This window comes from Gracilinanus agilis, chromosome 3, assembly GCF_016433145.1.
Source record: "Gracilinanus agilis isolate LMUSP501 chromosome 3, AgileGrace, whole genome shotgun sequence".
In the NCBI taxonomy this organism is placed as follows: domain Eukaryota; kingdom Metazoa; phylum Chordata; class Mammalia; order Didelphimorphia; family Didelphidae; genus Gracilinanus; species Gracilinanus agilis.
This window is the reverse complement of record NC_058132.1, coordinates 609,407,219-609,427,613: the sequence shown is the minus strand read 5'-3', so window position 1 is coordinate 609,427,613 and position 20,395 is coordinate 609,407,219. Positions and strand designations below refer to the sequence as shown.

The 20,395-nt window shown below is 37.7% G+C and overlaps 1 protein-coding gene across 1 annotated transcript in view; it reads right to left on the bottom strand.

Moving 5' to 3' along the window:
* SPAG16 (sperm associated antigen 16) overlaps nt 1-14,291 on the bottom strand; it is a 1,250,545-nt gene extending 1,236,254 nt beyond the window's left edge. The window contains exon 1 of the mRNA XM_044667518.1: nt 14,177-14,291. Within this exon, the coding sequence (XP_044523453.1) occupies nt 14,177-14,291 (115 nt within the window). The remainder of the gene's footprint in view (nt 1-14,176) is intronic.
* Between the last annotated feature and the right edge of the window lie 6,104 nt (nt 14,292-20,395).

Sequence of the window (20,395 nt, the reverse complement as noted above, 5' to 3'; positions counted from 1 at the left end):
CTCTCCTCCTCCTATTGGGTTGGGGAAACAAAGAAGTTAATCAAGAGTGAGACTGGTGTTTGTTTGATAACAAATACAAAAGCAACTTGGGAATGAGGTACTAAATGGTTTAACACAGTGATGGGCAAACTACAGCCAGTGGGCCAGATTTTGGGGGGGGGGGGCCTTGAAATGTTCTATCTGACTGCCGACATCATTCCTAATCTGACGAATACAATGAGTAGGATACAATACAATGAAACTTCGAAAGAGTTGCCTTAGAAACAGACTGACAGATGAGCATTTCCTTTCTTTTGGCCCCCTCTTTAAAAAGTTTGCCCATCACTGGTTTAACATGATATTTAATTCCAAGTTATAGTCTATAATTCTTTTTTACTAAATGAATTTACATTTTCAAATACTGGACTATAGTAAAAAAAATTATCAGTAGGGGCTTGTGAGCAATGGATTTAAAAGGATCACTACCCCAATGGTACCAATGGTACTTGGAAGTAGCTAAGAAAGAGTATGACTAAGAACTGGCCCTGGAAGACTACGTAAACATAGTGTGCTAGAACAACAGAATGCTATGTGACAAATTAGCAATAATAATTAACAGTAACAGTATTATATAGTAGAAAAGTAGACTAAGGTTTGGAAGGTCCATGTTCTAGATTAGAGGCAAAAGGGATCTAAAAGGCCATCTACTACAACCCTCTTATTTTACAGATTAGAAAAGTGAGACCCAGAGAATTAACCTACGAAACTCTGACTCAAGCAACCAATCAGCTTTACACATTAGCATGGATAAGACCCTGCATTAAGTATTAAGATCATCTATGATGATTCTTAACCATTTAGTCTGTGAACTTCAATAGCAATATAGATATGTAGAAAGATTAGATATATTAGATAGATAATATAGATATCGATAAAAATATTGATATTGATATCAATATCTTTGTTTTCACTGACCTCTAACTAAAATTTTGCATTTCCTTCAATTATTTAGAAACACTATTCTAAGAAGGGGTTCCTAGATTTCACTAGCCTAGGGTCAAAGAGGCCCATGATAAAAAGGGCTGGGAGAACCTCTGATTTATCAGCTGGTCTGCTGAAGTAAAAAGTGCCATTTCTTTGAACCAGGACTTCAGGATAATAGCCATAGGTCCTGCAAAGATCTTAGAGTTATAAACCAAAGCAAAACTTTCAGACATGTAAAGGAGAAAAGGCAGTGTGGTCTTGTAAAGGATACTGAATTTGGAGTGAGAAAGAAGTTGAAAGCACTTCCTAATATAAGCAAGTAAATTAACCTCTCTTGAGTTAAATTTCCTCCTTGGTAAAATCAGAATTTATATCATCTGATTCATAGGATTGCCACAAAGATTAAACATGAGATAATGCATGTAAACTACATACATATAAACAATAAAGAACTACACAAATGTGAAGAACCATTAATGTCCTATTTTGGCCTCTCAAGTGATAATAAATAACTAATGGTCTAAAATCAGGAGTGTATATACATATATATATATATATATATATATATATATATATATATATATATATATGGCTGGTTGTATTTTCTAAGTGATTCTCCAATGTGCTCATAGAAGTGAATAGCCTTCTACCAACCCTTCAGAGCTAATATAGAAGGGCAATCTATAATCAATTTTAAATTATGCCACTATGCATTTCTCTAACATTCCAACTGGAATATTGAAGCTAGTTAATTCTGTGTTGATCAGTTAAGCTACATTGTATATACCCTGAACTACTCTTCCCTTATTTATCCTTAGCATGCCCCTTATCTCCTTATTTCCCAATTTATTGCCCAGAATTATTGTCTGGGACAAACCATTTATCCCCTGCTACCTCTTCCCATACTTTTCAGGCCTACTCAACCCAGACTCGTTCCATTTTATCCCTTTCATAGTATCTCATTCTTTTATAAACAAACTCCACCGTATAATTGAACTATTTGTCAAGAATTCATCTTATCTCCTTCCATTAACTAATCTGGCTTTCCCCTGGGGATACCAAATCTACTCCCTTTGCCATCCTCCATAGCACTTTTCAAAATGAGGTACTTTTTCTCTCCCACTTATGGGAACAAGAAGAAGTATTGGAATACTCTTTTCTTCCCATGGCTATTTCCAAACCATTCTTCAGAAACCATTGTAACAACTTCTATTTCTGCCTCCATGGCATTTAATTACAACTTATCCTCTTTCAAAGTTCCCTTATGTGGTCTGAGAATGAGGCCAAAGGACAGGGTCTACTGGGCAGAGTACCTGACTATCCTTTATGATGCTTGATTCTGCGGGAATGAAAAGAAGTACAAGATATATACTAGGGAGACTTCCAGGTTAAGATGGAAGCAGAGTAGAAGCAGTTTGCTTAACCTCTCCTAACTCACACATACAGGACTCCTCAAGAAGATATAAAAACAAATCCAGACAAGCGAAGGGATCCCACAACAGGGCACAGCATTGAAGGTATGTAGAATCGGGGCATTTCCATGCTATAAGGAGGTGAAACAGCTCTCACTAAAACACGAGCTGAGCAACACCCTCCCACACACATACCACCTACAGTGCCAAACCCAGCTCACAAGAGCTAGAACAAGCTTGGGGCACCCATTAAGTCCTTAGCAGCTACCTGGGGTGACCAGGGCCTGCTCCTGAGAGCAGCAAAACTTAAGACCCCCAAGAAGCTAAAAAACTCACAGACTTTGAACACAGACCCTGAGAGCAGGCACAGATTCAGATCCTGAGCTCAGGCAAGGACTCGGAGCTTCAGACAGAGGAACAAGCAAGGGGACCACCAGGAGGTTTGACCCTGAGAACAACTAGATCTGTGACCTAAGGAGCGTAAAGAGTGCAGACAGACCCTGGGTGTGAGGATAAAGCAGAGAGGGCACGGGACTCACAATGGCAAGCCATCCACAGGAACCCCAAAAGAGAAAGATCAGCAAGAAGAAATGTATAACACTTGACAACTTTTACAAAGAGAAAATCCAGACAAAAGAGCAAACAGCAGAGGAGAACAAACAAATAATCATATCCAAACCTTCCCAAAATAATGAAAACTGGTCACAAGCTCTTAAAGAGTTCAAATCTGAGATGAAGAGAAAGATGAAAGAGATTTGGCGAGAGAAGTGGGAAATAGCTCAAAGGGAAATTAATAGGTTAGAAGACAGAAACTCCCAATTAGAGAAAATGCTCCAAAATCAAACTAAATGGTAAGCAAATTAGAAACCAAAATCAGGCAAGAAAATAACAGTTTAAAAGGCAGAATTTCACAATTGGAAAGTGAGGCAAGTAAACTGAAGACCAGAAATGACAGATTGAAAAGGAAAACCAGTCTCTAAAGGCTAAAATTGAGCAATTAGAAGCTAATGATCTCTCAAGACAGCAAGAGCAAATAAAGCAAAGTCAAAAGACTGATAAAATAGAAGGAAATATGAAATATTTCAATGAGAAATTGACAGATCAAGAAAACAGAAGAGACAATTTGAGAATCATTGGTCTCCCTGAAAAAGCATAAATTAAAAGAAATTTGGACTCCATACTAACAGAAATTATTCAGCAAAACTGCCCTGAAGTTTTACAACAAGAGGGCAATATAAACGTAGAAAGTATCCATAGATCACCCTCTATACTAGACCCAGAAAAGACAACACCCAGGAATATAATAGCTAAATTCAAGAGCTACCAAGTAAAAGAAAGTATTTCTGGCTTAAAGCAAAACACAGTTTAAAAGGAAATAGTGGAAGAAGAAGGGGTAGAACTAGGAGAGGATACCAAAATGTTGGTGAATACACAACTGATAATTATAACTCTGAATGTCAATGGGATGAATTCGCCCATAAAACAGAAGCAAATAGCAGAGTGAATTAGAAACCAAAATCCTACCATATGTTGTCTACAAGAAACACATATGAGGCTGGTGGACATACACAGGTTTAAGGTAAAGGGCTTGAGAAAAATCTTTGGGGCATCAAATGAGTAAAAGAAGGCAGGAATAGCAATCATGATTTTTGACAAAGCCAAAGTAAAAATAGATATGATTAAAAAAAGACAGGGAAGGTTATTACATCCTGATAAAAGGCAGTGTAGACAATGAGGAAATAACAGTGCTCAATACGTATGCACCAAATGGCATAGCATCCAAATTTGTAAAGGAGAAACTGGCAGAGTTCAAAAAGGAAAAAGATAGTAAAACCATACTAGTGATATTCCTCTTTCAGATCTAGATAAATCAGACCAAAAAATAAATAAGAAAAAGATAAGAGAGGTGAATGAAGTCCTTGATAAATTAGATTTAATAGATATGTGGAGAAAAATAAATAGGGACAAAAAGGAATACACCTTCTTTTCAGCTGCACATGATACATTCACAAAGATTGACCATGTAATAAGGCATCAAAACATTGCAAACAAATGCAAAAGAGCAGAAATAATAAATGTAACCTTCTCAGATCATAATGCGATAAAAATAATAATTAGTAAAGCTACCTGGACAGGCAAATCAAAAACTAATTGAAAATTAAATAATATGATTCTCCAAAACCAGTTAGTCAAAGAAGAAATCATAGAAACAATCAACAATTTCATTGAAGAGAATGACAATGATGAGACATCCTACCAAACTCTATGGGATGCAGCTAAGGCAGTACTCAGGGGGAAATTTATATCCTTGAGTGCATATATTAACAAATTCAGGAGGGCAGAGATCAATGAATTGGGCATGCAACTCAAAAAATTAGAAAGCGAGCAAATTAAAAATCCCCATATGAAAACTAAATTAGAAATACTAAAAATCAAGGGAGAAATCAATAAAATTGAAAGTAAAAAAACTATTGAATTAATAAATAAGACTATAAGCTGGCATTTTGAAAAAACAGATAAAATAGACAAAGTACTGGTCAATCTAATAAAAAAGGAAAGAAGAAAACCAATTTGATAGTATCAAAGAAGAAAAGGGACACCTCACCTGTAATGAAGAGGAAATGAAGGTAATCAAAACAATTTTGCCGTATTATATGGCAATAAATATAGCAATCTAGGAGATATGGATGAATATTTACGAATTTTATAAATTGCCTAAATTAACAGCAGAAGAAATAGAATACCTAAATAATCCCATATCAGAAAAAGAAATAGAGCAAGCCATTAAAGAACTCCCTAAGAAAAAATCGACAGGGTCTGATGGATTCACAAGTGAATTCTATCAAACATTCAAAGAGCAAGTAATCCCAATACTATACAAATTATTTGATATACTAAACAAAGAAGGTTTTATGAAACAAATATGGTACTGATTCCAAAGCCAGGTAGATCAAAAACAGAGAAAGAAAACTACAGATCAATCACCCCAATGAACATAGATGCAAAAATCTTAAATAAAATACTAGCAAAGAGACTTCAAGCAAGTGATCAAGAGGATTATCCATTGTGATATGGTGGGATTTATACCAGGAATGCAGGGATGGTTCAAACATTAGGAAAACCATCCACATAATTGACCATATCAACAATCTAACAAACAAAAATCACATGATTATCTCAATAGATGCTGAAAAAGCCTTTGACAAAATATAGCACCCAATCCTATTGAAAACATTGAAAAGTATAGGAATAGAAGGATCTTTCCTAAAAATAATAAACAGCATATACCTAAAACCATCAACAAGCATCATATGCAATGGGGATAAATTAGAAGCCTTCCCAATAAGATCAGGAGTACAACAAGGATGCCCATTATCACCTCTATTATTCAACATAGTACTAGAAACACTAGCAGTTGCAATTAGAGAAGAAAAAGAAATTGAAGGTATCAAAATAGGCAAGGAGGAGACTAAGCTATCACTCTTTGCAGATGATATGATGGTCTACTTAAAAAATCCTAGAGAATCAACTAAGAAGCTTGTAGAAATAATCAACAACTTTATCAAAGTTGCAGGATACGAAACAAATGCACATAAATCATCAGCATTTCTATACATTTCCAACACACTAGAGCAGCAAGAGGTAGAAAGAGAAACACTATTTAAAATCACCCTAGACAATATAAAATACTTAGGAATCTACCTACCAAAACAAACACAGCAATTACATGAAAACAACTACAAAACACTTTCCAAACAAATAAAACTGGAGCTCAACAATTGGAAAGCCATTGATTGCTCATGGGTAGGACGAGCTAACATAATAAAAATGACAATTCTACCCAAATTAATTTACTTATTTAGCGCCATACCTCAAACTACCAAAAAACTTTTTTACTGAATTAGAAAAAACTATAACAAAGTTTATTTGGAATAACAAAAGATCAAGAATATCAAGGGAAATAATGAAAAAAATATGAAGGAAGGTGGCCTAGCAGTACCAGATATTAAACTGTACGATAAAGGAGCAGTCATCAAAACGGTGTGGTATTGGTTAAGAGACAGAAGGGAGGATCAGTGGAATAGACTTGGGGTAAGTGACATCAGCAAGACAGTGTATGATAAACCCAAATAGCCCAACTTTTGGGACAAAAATCCACTATTTGATAAAAACTGCTGGGAAATTTGGAAAACAATATGGGAGAGATTAGGCTTAGATCAACATCTCACACTCTATACCAAGATAAATTCAGAATGGGTGAATGACTTGAATATAAAGAGGGAAACTATAAATAAGTTAAATGGACACAGAATAGTATACTTGTCAGATCTCTGGCAAAGAAAAGATTGTAAAAGCAAGCAAGAGTTAGAGAAAATTACAAAATGTAAAATAAATAATTTTGATTATATCAAACTAAAAAGCTTTTGTACAAACAAAAACAATGCAGCCAAAAACAGAAGGGAAACAACAAATTGGGAAAAAATCTTTCTAACAAAAACTCTGACAGGGGTCTAATTACTCAAATATACAAGGAGTTAAATCAATTGTATAAAAAAATCAAGCCATTTCCCAATTGATAAATGGGCAAGAGACATGAATAGGCAATTTTCAGATAAAGTAATCAAAAGTATCAATAAGCACATGAGAAAGTGTTCTAAATCTCTAATAATTAGACAAATGCAAATCAAAACAACTCTGAGGTATCACCTCACACCTAGCAGATTGGCTAAAATGAAAGAAGGGGAGAGTAATGAATGTTGGAGGGGATGTGGCAAAATTGGGACATTAATGCATTGCTGGTGGAGTTGTGAACTGATCCAACCATTCTGGAAGGCAATTTGGAACTAATGCTCAAAGGGTTATAAAAGAATGCCTGCCCTTTGATGAAGCCATACCACTGTTGGGTTTGTATCCCAAAGAGATCATAGATAAACACACTTGTATGAAAATATTTATATCCGCGCTTTTTGTGGTGGCAAAAAAACTGGAAAAGGAGGGTATGTCCTTTAATTGGCGAATGGCTGAACAAATTGTGGTATAGGCTGGTGATGGAATATTATTGCGCTCAAAGGAATAATTAACTGGAGGAATTCCATGTGAACTGGAAAGACATCCACGAATTGATGCAGAGTGAAAGGAGCAGAGCCAGAAGAACATTGTACACAGAGACCAATTGTTAAGATTAAAAATGATAAAGACTGATGTAAGAGAAATTAGTAGTTTAATTAATGCCATGGCCATGTTGGTAAAATATATATGACCGCACCTGACTATCTTTTAAATTTACTGCTGGAGCCCATCTTGTCCCTCTTGTATGCTAGCCAGCCTCTCACGAAAACCAAGAGACCTCCTTTAGGCCCCCCTCTGAATTTAAGCTGCCCCCTGCATGGGGACCTTTGACTTTCCCACACCAAAAGACCAGAAACCCATTGAAATCATAGGTAATATAGTCTCAAAGCCCCCATGTGTCCATAAGGAGTCTGCTAGACTCTTCCAAATAGCACTTCCCTGAATTCAAAACAAACACAATACACTGTGGTAAAAAAGAATGTAATGGACTTCTGTACTAGCAGCAATGCAATGATCCAGGACAGTTCTGAGGGATTTATGGAAAAGACGCTACCCACATTCAGAGGAAGAACTGCAGGAGTTGAAACACAGAAGAAAAGCAACTGCTTGAATACATGGGTTGAGGTGGACATGATTGGGGATGCAGACTCGAAACAACCACACCAATGCAACTATCAACAATTTGGAAATAGGTCTTGATCAATGACACATGTAAAAACCATTGGAAATACCCACTGGCTATGGGGGCGGGGGGGATGGAGGGGGATAAAGGGGAAAGTAAGAACATGAGTCATGTAACCATGTTAACTTTTCTAAAAAATAAATATTAAAAATAAAAAAAAATAAAAAAGATATATACTAGTACCCTGAACCATAGGTCAAAATATTCCCTGATAAGGAAATAGAACAAAGAATATGATCAATTCCTGAGAAGCACTTGGGTCAAATTAGGGTGCAGGCATGGAATAATAGGCCAACAAAAAGGAGATATTAAAAAAAAAAAAGCAAAGATAGAAAGTGCAGAATTCAGGAGTCTTTCCCTGTAGGCTTAGGTCCTTCTTTCGAGTATCATATTTTGAGCACCATTGTTTACAGTTGTCATCTACTAAGCCCTAGGCTTCAATTCAGCCCTCCTCAATAAATTCAACACCTTGATCACCATCTTCATGTTTTACTGAATTTAGAAGCATAAGATAATCCTCTCCATCACAACCCATCATCATTCTCAACAAAATTTTGAAGCATTCTAAAACCTCAACCAAATAGACATTCACTTAACCCTATTAACCTCCACGTTTATGTCATTTCAGGTAGACTGGTTTGCCTTCAAAATACCTATGGACTCACAATATTTGATTATAGCATTTTAGATTCTAATCTCTGAAGTTTCTCTTATCTAATCAATATTCCATGATAAGAACTTTTCTCAGGTTTTCCTTCTATTTATTTGTTCAAACTTTTTCATTTTCCTTCACTGGATTTTTATCCAGGTCACATTCTCTAACGCTACCTGTTTCACAGTGCTCTATCACAGGCCAACTTCTCTTCCGTACCACCTACCAACCTTTCTAGACTTCTTAAACTTGGCATTTCCTCTATACCCCTTTACTGTGTTATCCAGTAACACTGGCCTCCTTACAGTTCCTTGAATAGAATACTCCCATATTCATATTCATATTTTACTGACTGTCACCCATGCCTAGAAACATCTCCCTCCTCAGCTTCACCTCTTCCCTTCCCTAGCTTCCAGCAAATCCCAGCCAAAATCTTCTATAGGAAGCCTTTATTTTAATGCATTCTCTCTGTTGATTATTTTGTACACAGTTGTTTGCATGTTTTATCTCTCATTAGACTGTGAATTCCTTGAGAACAATGGCTGCCTTTTGCATTCTTTTTATCCCCAGCACTTGGCCTGATGCCTGGCAAAGAGTAGGTACTTAAATGCTTAATAATTTATCATTCACTCCCTCATTCCTCCCTACCAAGACCTACAGTCCCTTGACCTCACCCTATTCTCCTAGCTTCAAATATCAAGCTCCTCCTAACTTCCCTTGCTCCCCTAACACACTTGACTTCTTGGTCCTCCATATTGTCCATGCAATCATTCTACTAACTTTTGGCTTCCTCTGTCCTCAATTTCCATACCATCTATAACTTTCTAATCTCATTGGCCTCTAAGTCACTGTTGTATATACATGAAGTAAATAGTATCAATGGAATCATCTTAGAACTACCAAGAAGAACAGAATATGCTGGAGTTGATTTAAGCAGTTAAGTGTTGCCATATAGTTATAAAACCACACAAATTTCATATACTACCAATCTGACAACATATGACCCTTCCCTACACTCAAAACTCCCACTTCATCTATTCCCCATTAAATTCTGAACAGCAGCCATGGTCAAACTTTTTCCACTTCACCACAAATCCTATTGGGTCATTCTCAGCATGACTTCTCTTACTTTACTAATGAGTTCCTTACTTACAAGAGTTCTTTCAGTGTAGAGATCTATTTATCATATCTGATAAGGACTGCTTAGTTGATAAGGAAACTAAGGGACACAGAAGATCTTACCTGTTAACTCACAGCTGCTTCTCCCAAGTGCCATTGAGTCACAAGTTTATTATATATGAAAATTCAAACTCCCTTTCACCCAAAAGCACAAGGAAAGTTTCCCAGAGCTGCATTTTTAACATAGACAATACAATAGGCTTAGAAGTTTCAAGGTGAAGATAAAGAACCAGACTAGACCTTCAGCTTCCTAATTATCAGCAAGCTAATTCTGAGAATACTTTTCTCCAGGGCAAAATACTCCAGCTAAACTAAGGTTTTGTCCTCCCGTTGCCAAGTGGCTGCATTTCTGACCAAGGGGGAAGAATATTAATCCCTTGACTACTGGTTTGCTAAGAGCTTAAAGCTATTCAATAAGGAAAGGTGTGGATCAGAAAAGGAGTCAAGAGAGGAGTCTCTGATTTTTACCTATTCTCTTATTGCCTTCCCACACTTCAGTTCTCCTCTTCCACATCTTATCACCCCTGTATCTTTTCATCCTTCTAGTTCTCCCCTTTTGTGTCTGAAGAAGAGGTACAGAGACAGTTCTTCTTCCAAAATTAATCTATCTGTCCACCTCATCCCCTCTGGTCATCATGCCCTTTTCTCAAATTTGTAAAACATAAGTCCCTGACTCAGGACCTTTTTCCATTAATCAGCTAGCTTTCTTCAAATTTCAATCTCCATGTCTGTGATTATTGAAAAACTTCAGAATTAGAAAGGTATTCAGAGACTATCTTGTCCAACACACACCTGAAAAAGACTCCTCTATGCAAATGAGATGATTTTGATAACACCAGTTTAAATTTAAAATGCTCTTTTTTTTTTTAAAGTGAGTAACAAGATTATAGTCCCAGGAACAATTTTCTTTTTTAGTGAAATGTTCATGTTTGTTGATTAAGATAATAATAAAGAAAATTTAAGAAATAAAAACTAAATTCATTTTCTCAATAATGTCACCAACAAATTGTCATTTAGCCTTTGTCTACAATTCTCCAATAAATGGGATGCCACTGCTTCTGAGAGAAGACCTTTTTTAATTGTTGAAGAACCTATTAGGAAGTTTTCTACTTATACCAAACCTAAATCTTCTACTTTACTACTTCTGAATGTTTGACCTTCACATATATGAAGACAGCTATCATGTCTCACTTAAAGCTTATTAGGTTAATAATCCTTAGCTCCTCCAATTGACCTTGATATGGTACCTCCTGATCTCCAGTTTATCAGTGACCTTCCTAAAATATGATTGCCATACTGAATTCAATCATTTAAATACAACATAGAATTTATGAAGATTTGTAAAATGTAAAAGAAGAAAGGAAGATCAGGCAGATTATAGAGGCCATAAGCCTGATGATTCTTTATTTTTTGGTAAATCAATCAGGGAGTCAATTAAACTTTTTTAATAAAAAAGGGTCATATCTCTGTTTTTAAAATATCAATATAGTTTCTATATGGATGATATTTGGGAGGAAGATGAAAAAGAGAAATCAATAGGAGGCTATTGCAGTAATCTAGGCAAGAGATGAAGACCTGAACTTGGATTCTAACTAAAGAATAGTAAAATAGCTATTGTCTATGGTAGGATCTGAATGTAGGCCTAGTCCTGACTCCATATGCATCTCTCTATACACTATGACATCTTATCTTTCACACTATACTTGATAATTTGGATGTATTTAGGGAGAATAATTACTAGCTTCAATTCTTTTAAATTACTGAATTGGACCAAAATTGGTTTAAATTACTAGCTATTGTATCATCAGTGGATCATTGATTAACTGTATTTAGAAGCTTAAAGATCAGGTTCAATCTCTTCATTAGGCAGATGAAGTAAAAGTAGTTCAGAAAAATGAAATTATAGGCCTTTGGAAGTAGGACACAGACTTATATTTAAGATGAAATGAATGCAGAATATCATCTTAGTATGAACTGGTAACAATTTTAAATATATTTTCTCCAGTTTATGAGAAAAATAATTTTGTTGCTTTCTATAATAAAAAAAATCTTTTGTTTTCAACTAAATTCTTCAAAATACTTGAGAAAACTTGTCAAATTTGCATAATTCATTTGTCAAAGAGTACAAAGTAAATTAACAATGATTCAATCAACAATTAGAAGCAAATTAAAGCTGGAAAGAAATAGAGCTGTGAGGGGCAGCTGGGTAGCTCAGTGGATTGAGAGTCAGGCCTAGAGACAGGAGGTCCTACATTCAAATCCGGCCTCAGACATTTCCCAGCTGTGTGACCCTGGGCAAGTCATTTGACCCCCACTGCCCACCCTTACCACTCTTCCACCTATGAGCCAATACACAGAAGGGTTAAAAAAAAAAAAAAAAAAAAAAAAGGTTGAGTCTCCAGTCATTGAGGATTTCTAAGAGACCAGAAATTCATCTGTCTTAGTGGGTTAATACAATTCCCTGCCTGAAAGCAAATGATCTCTAATTTTGTCCTTTCCTTAGCTCTACTGAGCTATCATTCTAAAAAAAAAAAATCAACTTGTTTTCTACAGCCTTATCCAAAGCAGCATATAAAATATACATCTATTTTATTGTCCATACGTTGATTACCTACTATGTGGATTGTGACCTGAAAATCTTTATTCTCTTTGGATTTCTTCCTTCTACCACTACACTAAACTTCTGGTTTATGGGTAAGTATATGATGAAGTAATGTAAACTAATTTCAACATTAGCTTAAATCAGTCTTAACTGAAGTTAATTTGGTTGCAATACAGAAAGAAAGGAAGGAAGGAAAGAAGGAAGGAAGGAAGGAAGGAAGGAAGGAAGGAAGGAAGGAAGGAAGGAAGGAAGGAAGGAAGGAAGGAAGGAAGGAAGAAAGGAAGGAAGGAAGGAAGGAAGGAAGGAAGGAAGGAAGGAAGGAAGGGAAAAAGAAAAAGAAAGAGAAAAAAAGAAAGAGAAAAAGGAAAAGAAAAAGCATTCTATCTCTCTTCTCTTTTGCCCCATGAATTTTAGGGGATGCCCAAATGAACCTAGCATCTTGCCTATTTGTCCTCTTCTAAGGAGACTGCAGACTAGAACCCTATACTTGCTAATCACTGGCAAAGCGAAGAAGAAAGTGACTCATTTCTGGTGACAGGAAGGACCCAGGAAGAAGGTAGAAGAATATTAAAATCTGGGACTTGAAAAGTCAATTCTCAACCTAGGGCATCATGCTCCATTCCTCAGTCACTCTTAACCCCCAAAAACAATCTTTCGAGATCTATAGATTTCACCCTCTTAGTATCTCTTGCTTATTATTAGCTTTCACTGCCAACTTGGTGCAAGCCCTCATCATCTCATATCTTGACTACTGCAATAGTCCTCAACATAGCCATCTACTACATTCTCCCTACCACAAGCCTCTCTTCACTCCAATATATTTACCACTCAACTGTCAAAGTTACTATAGCTCAGCTCTGACCATGCCACTTCACTATAATCAATAAAATCCAGTGTCTCCAAATCACCTCCTGGATCAAATATATAAAATCCTGTTTAGTATCTAAAACCCTTCATAACTTGCCATCTTCTCTAACCTTTCTAGTATTCTTAGTCCTTTTGCCACTTAACCTCCTCCCCAACACTGATCCAAGGACACTGGCCTTCATATTTCTCTTACAAGTCCCCATGCATTTTCAATGGCTGTGCCCAGAAACACTCTTCCTCATATCTTGGTCTCCTTGCTTCCTTCAAAATCCCACATTAAAGGAAGCCTTTCTCAATGCCTTTGAATTACAGGACCTTCTTTCCCCTGGTTATCTTCAATATCATCTCCTAGTTTCTTTGTCTATTGTGGTTCCCATAATGGCAGAGGCTATCCTTTGCCTTTATTTGGATCAATTCCCAACCAAGCATGACACACACACTGTAGATACTTTATAGATGTTTTCTTGGCAGACTTTCCCCTTTGTCCCAAAATAAAAAAGGATTGCTGATTAGGACTCGCCCAGCACTAGCCCAACAAAGCAAGGAAGAGATGTGTTGGTTAGTGACCAGAGAAAGCAGCGGGGTATCAGGGAAGGGATGAGGGGGGAGCACCCGCATTACAGAGGAGACGTGACGCCACAGGTAACAAAGTAGGGGGAATGGGATGGGGTGACTCGAGGTCCAGGTGGGGGGAGGGGGGGAAAGTGAGGCCCCTGGCTAGGCCCCGCCCTCCGACGCGCGAAGGATACGCTCCAGATAGTAGGCGCCCTCCGAGGCCACGGCCTCAGCCGTCTCCTCGGCCCCCATCAAGGCAGACGCCTGTGCTACGTCCAGGGGTCTCGGACCCGACAGCGTCCGCTTCATGGCTGTCAGCTCGGCTCCGACTCTGGCTCAGCTGCCGGCTTCTGTCCTGGTGCGCAAGGTCACTGAAAGCCCGCCACCCGCTACCCGCCCCCCTCCCCCCACCACCGTTCCCAAGGACCAACCCTCGAGCCACAGTGCCCCACGGGCCCGCAACCCAAACACCCCACCCCACAACCCTCGCAGGGCTTGGCTCTGCTCTCGCGAGATATGGGGGTCTCCGCTTCTGAGGACTGAGGACTCTGGGACAGGACAGGGAGGAGGGGGCGGGGCAGTGCTCTTCATTGGGTTAGATGGGGAAGAGAGTGAGAGAGAGTTTGAATGGGAGTGCCCTGGTCCCCACGTGGCCCTAAGACTGGCACTCCTAGTAGCTTCCAGCGTTGCCTAGACTACCATCTCATCCTTACCTGGAAAGGAAAAGAGCGTGGAGGCGGGGGCATAAGGAATTCCAATGCTGGGATGGGGTAGTGGTTGAGATGGGGAAGTGCTGGGCAAACTGAGAGTCTACCTTTGTTCTCCACCCTATTCAGACTCTCACACCTTCCCTTTATGCCCTAACCTTTCCCCCTTTCTTCCTTATCCCGTCCCCCCACAAACACATTTTTTATCTACCTGTTTTCTTATTTCATCATGTTCTACAACTTTTAAATTTTATTCTAATTCTCTTTTGGAAATTTGTTTTGCCTAGCTATTCATCTATGTGTTGAGAACTTTATTTTTCAGGTTTTTAATTTTATATTTGAAACTCCAGATCCATAGCCCATTGGTTCAAACCTAGGACTTGAACTTATTCTTCACACTCCACTCTACTGCTTCTCATACAGTAAAAGCGAAAAATCCTGCATCCTTCCTACATTGCTAAACATTAATTTCACTTAACCACTAATATTTCTGTGCCAAGCACCATTATGGATTCTGGGAATATACATAGACTAATAAAACATTTTCTGCCTCTGAAGAATGTACATGCAATCATGCAAACAACATCAAATATGTAACAACAACAGATATGTAAAATGCAGTGGTAGGATGAGGTACTAGTACCTAGAAAATCAAGAGATTACACTTGAAACCAACTTTGAAAGAAAAGAAATTTTAAGGAGAAAGAGTGAAGAAGGAGTTCGTTTTAGATACAAAGTAGATAGAGCCTTTCCAAAGGCTCAAGTGTTAAATAGTCATTGTGATCATTTATACTTCAGAAATTCTCAAATAGTACAAATTAGGTAATTTTATAGTTTTGTTGATTGTCTACACTTAAGAAAATGTTCATAATGCAAATTAAACTTGTATGTTGTACATTTTTGGAAACTCGGTTGTTGAAACATTTATAAACCCACCACTGTAGAATAAGCAATAGTAAGTAGGCCTGTTTGGCAGGAGTGTATAGTGGATGAAGAGGAGTAAAGTATAATAAACAATAATCCTGGAAAGGTAGACTGCAGCCATCATTTGGAAAGCTTTAAGTGCCAGAGGAGTACAAGTAGTAATTGGAAGCCAATGGAGCTTCTTGAGCAGAGGAGCAACATGGTCAGCATTATGATTTAGCAATATCAGTTTGGCAATTGTGCCAAGGGTGTCTTGGCAAAAGGAAAGTCTGGAGAGGGAGAGACCAAATAGGAGGCTATTGAAGTAGTCCAAGTAAGAAGTGATGAAGGTATAAGCTAGAGGTATGGCAACAGCAAAAGGATGACAAGGATATGGTTGTGAGGGATGTATAGGTAAAATAAGACTTGACAACCCATTTACTACATTCTAAGGTCAGAGAAAGTGAAGTAATCTATGATGACCAAAATTATGAAACTAAATGACCTGGAAAAATGACCATATGGTACTTGTAAATGTGTGCATTTGGATATGTACTTGTCTGTGTGAAGAATGATCTCCATAAAAAGAGTCAAAGAAATCTTTCTAAACTTTTTTCCTATAGTTCGAATTTTTTATTTTGTTAATCGAAGTCCTTTTACAAATATAATTTTATTAAACAGAGACTGAAAAACTGGTTAAGAAATGCTATCGAAGAATAAGTTTTATATTTCTGAACTAGAGCTAAAAATTGAAAAAAGAAAGGCTAGTGACCAGAGATAGAGTACACCAGTCTAGGACCAATGAAAATGCATTTGCCTGATGAAAAGGAAAAGGGAAAGAGAAAACTGTACACATTCTATGTAGTATAGTATAGGAGGGAAAAAAGGGGTTTTGGGTTTGATATTAATATGAAAAGGTGTGGTTGCCAAGGAACTGAATAAATACCAATTCCTAAGATGATTTTAGTAATTTATTTACAAAATATGGGAGAGAGTGGAAGTAGAGAAATGAGAAGAGGGTAGAGTAAGAGATCTAACAACTAGATTTGTACTCAAGTCTGGGCTTTACTCTGGCAGGGCTGCAGAGGCCCAGATGGAGAGCCTAAAAGTCATTTAGCAAGGGGTTTAGCAACTAGTGCTTTTCCTAATCAAGGGAGCCACCCAGACGCTAGTACCTCCAGGGAAATTAAGGTAGTCAGTCAACCTTCTTCACTCACCACGTGTAGTTCTAAGGGAAGGATTTAAGAACATTCTCACCAAGGTCTCAGGGTCCCAGCCAGAGCTCCTCCATGTCCAAGCAATGAACAAGAAGAGGTCCTTCAGATCCAAGACATGAACCAGAAGAGCTATGCTTAACTCACTGAACTCTCTTTTAAAGGGGCTTCTTTTTTGCTGTCACTTCCTGTGCCTTCCTCCTAGTTTACATGTCCAATCACAACAGACACTTTTCTTAGGACTACCCAGGAGGCAGTCAGTAAATTCTGATTCGTCACTCACTCTAGCACACATGGGTCACAAGACGTCCAAACTTGTGAGTTAAGTGGAATTGTTTACACTTTTGGTGATTAGCTTTGAGAATGGGCAAGTGTAAGAGGGGAAACTAGATATTTAAGGTATGGTCACCAGAAATTGATTAACTCGATTTCAAAATAAAATAGACAAGTCAAGATGATTTTTATGGTGGTTTATTTACAATTAGGAAAGTTGAAGGTAGGGAAATTGAGAGAGAGAAACTCTGGCCCAGACCAGAGGCCTGAACCAGGCAGGAATTTAGAGGCCCCAGCAGAGGGGCAGAGAGGTAAATTTAACAAGCCTTCTACCCACAAGACTTCCTCTAAGAAGAGAGGCCTCTCTGAGGCTAGAGCCTCCAGAAATGCCAAGGGAAGAGAAAGAGAGTCAGCCTAACTTTCCCACATGACAATTCAAAGGGAAGCAGTCTGAGGTCTCACCAGAGATCCTTCCACACCAAGTTCAAAGCACCAACCCCTCCAACAGGAAGTTACCATCATATTTAAAAGATAGCAGCTTTTGTCACTTCCTGTGTCCACCTACAATTTCAAGTGGACAAATGGCAGCCTCAGTACTGATTTGAACTGCCCAAGGGGCAGTCACTTGTTTTTGATTTATCACTATCACATGTGGGTCACAGACCTCCCCCTCCCCACTTAATTCTAAGTTGGGTGAGGTGACATTATTCCTGGTGGCTAAAATCTAAAGAATGAATGAGGATCAGCTAATTCCATTTATACACAAGGTAGATTTAATCTCATTATCACAGTAGCAAGTAGCTATGATGCAAGAAGGAGGATAGTCACAAAAACTGTTTTCCCATTTCCTTCTTCAGTTTATTTTCCAGATGAGAAAACTGAGGTAAATAAGATTAAGTGACTTGCTCAGGTCCACACAGCTAATAAAGTGTCCAAGGCCAAATTTGAACTGAGGAAGATGAGTCTTCCTGATTCCAAGCTCAGTGCTCTATCCATTGTGCCACTTAGCCCTTCTTAAGCTCTATATAGATATATATAAACACACACACACACACACACACACACACACACAGAGCAGGCACATTAAACGTTTTTTTAATTACTTATAAGAAATTAATTCCCAAGAAAAATATACACCTATACAATTTTTAATAATCATGTTCTGACATTTTGCAATCTATATTCTCTCCCTCCCTCTGACCCCCCTCAAGAAGCAAGTAGTATGATATAGGATGTATATATGTTATTGTACAATATATATTTCCATGTTTATCTCAATGTGAAAAAAAGACATATCATTAGAGACAAAGTCATGGAGGAGATAAAGTGAAGAATGGTATGTTTTGATCTTCATTCAGACTCCATCAGTTCCTTCTTTGGTGGTGGATAGCCTTTTTAATCATGATCTCACGGAGTTGTTCTAGATCCTCATATTGTTAATGATAGTTAAGTCTTTCATAGTTGATCATCATACATGATTGCTATTACTATATACAGTGATCTCCTGGTTCTGCTCACTATATTTTGTATCATGTCATACAAGTCTTTCCAGGTTATTTTGTAATCATCTTTTTCATAGTTTCTTTTGATATAATAGTATTCCATTACAATCATTTTCCACAACTTGTTCAGCCTTTCCCTAACTGATGGACATTCTTTCAGTTTCCAGTTTTTTGTTACCACTGCTATAAACATTTTTTGTACAAGCAGGTCCTTTTCCCTTATCTTTGATCCCTTTGGGATACAGGCCTAGTAGTATAATTTCTGGATCAAAGTATAAACAGTTTTATGGCCTTTTGGGCATTATTCCAGATTGTTCTCCATAAATGGTTGTAGCTTTTCCCAGCTCCACCAGCAATGTATTATTAGTGTCCTAATTTTTCCACATCCCCTCCAACATTTATCATTTTCCTTTTTTACCATATTACCCACTATAAGTGTGAGGTGGTATGTCAGAGTTGTTTTAATTGACATGTCTCTAATTAATAATGATTTGGAGTATTTTTTCATATGATAGTTTTAATTTCTTCATCTGAAAATGGCCTATTTATATCCTTTGACCAATTGTCAATTAAGGAATATTTTGCATTCTTATGAATTTGATTCAGTTCACTATATATTTGAAAAATGAGACTGATGCTTTTTAGTTTCTAAACTATGGCCATTTCCCAATGAGTGTTCCCTAATCTCTACCTACCACCTACCACCATGGAAACCCTCACTTATAATAATGAACAGAGTGAAGAAAAATCAAGTATAATACATTTTAAAGAGTTATATTAAGATGGTTAGTGTAACATTGCTAGAGCTTGGCATTTAAACTCAACTTTCTAAAGGAAAAACACCAGGAGGGGGTGGAGTCAAAATGGCAACTTAGTGGCAGAGCTAGCCAAAATCTCTCTGACAGTTCTTCCAAACCAATATTTAAAAAGCACCTCCGGGGGGCACCTGGGTGGCTCAGTAGATTGAGAGTCAGGCCTAGAGACAGGAGGTCCTAGGTTCAAATTTGGCCTCAGACACTTCCCAGCTGTGTGACCCTGGGCAAGTCACTTGACCCCCATTGCCCACCCTTACCATTCTTCCACCTATGAGCCAATACACAAAAGTTAAGAGTTTAAAAAAATGTTTTAAATATATTAAAAAAATATAAAAAGCACCTCCTAATTACAGAAGTAAAAAAACCAATAGCAAGACAGATTGGGGTGGCTCTTCTGCTGAACACAACTTGAAAGGTAGGCAAAGTTGATTTTCACAAGGTAAGGGAGAACCAGAAACAAAACTGCACACAAGGGAGTGCTGGTTAATCATCCCCTTCCTCCCCCCATTTGGTGTGCCAGATTCCTAAACTAGGCATAGGCCAAATTCAGGATCCAGGGACATGGGCTATACCAACAAAAGAGCACCTTGGACTCACCCCTTGAAGTCTCAGGTTCTGGCACCAGTCTGCAGCAAAGTCTGGAAGCCCATAGCTTTGGATATTTTTAAGCCTGCTCTGCAGTGGTGAAGACCTATTCCAAAGGCAACGTAGCACTCAATGCCAAAACTAATAAGCCAACAACAGAGGAGACAGAATCAACAAGCAGCTTTCAGAATTACCAGTCCACAAGCAAAAAAAGACTGGGAAAATGAGCAAACAGTAAAAGAAACACTTATCAGTGGGAAATTTCTATGGGGACAAAGAACAAAGTACAGAACCAACAGGAGATATTGAGATCCAAGCAACCACATACAAAACTTAAGAAGAAAAAAAGGAATTGGTCTCAAGTTCTGAAAGAACTTGAAAAGGAATTTAAAAATCAAATAAGATATACTGAAG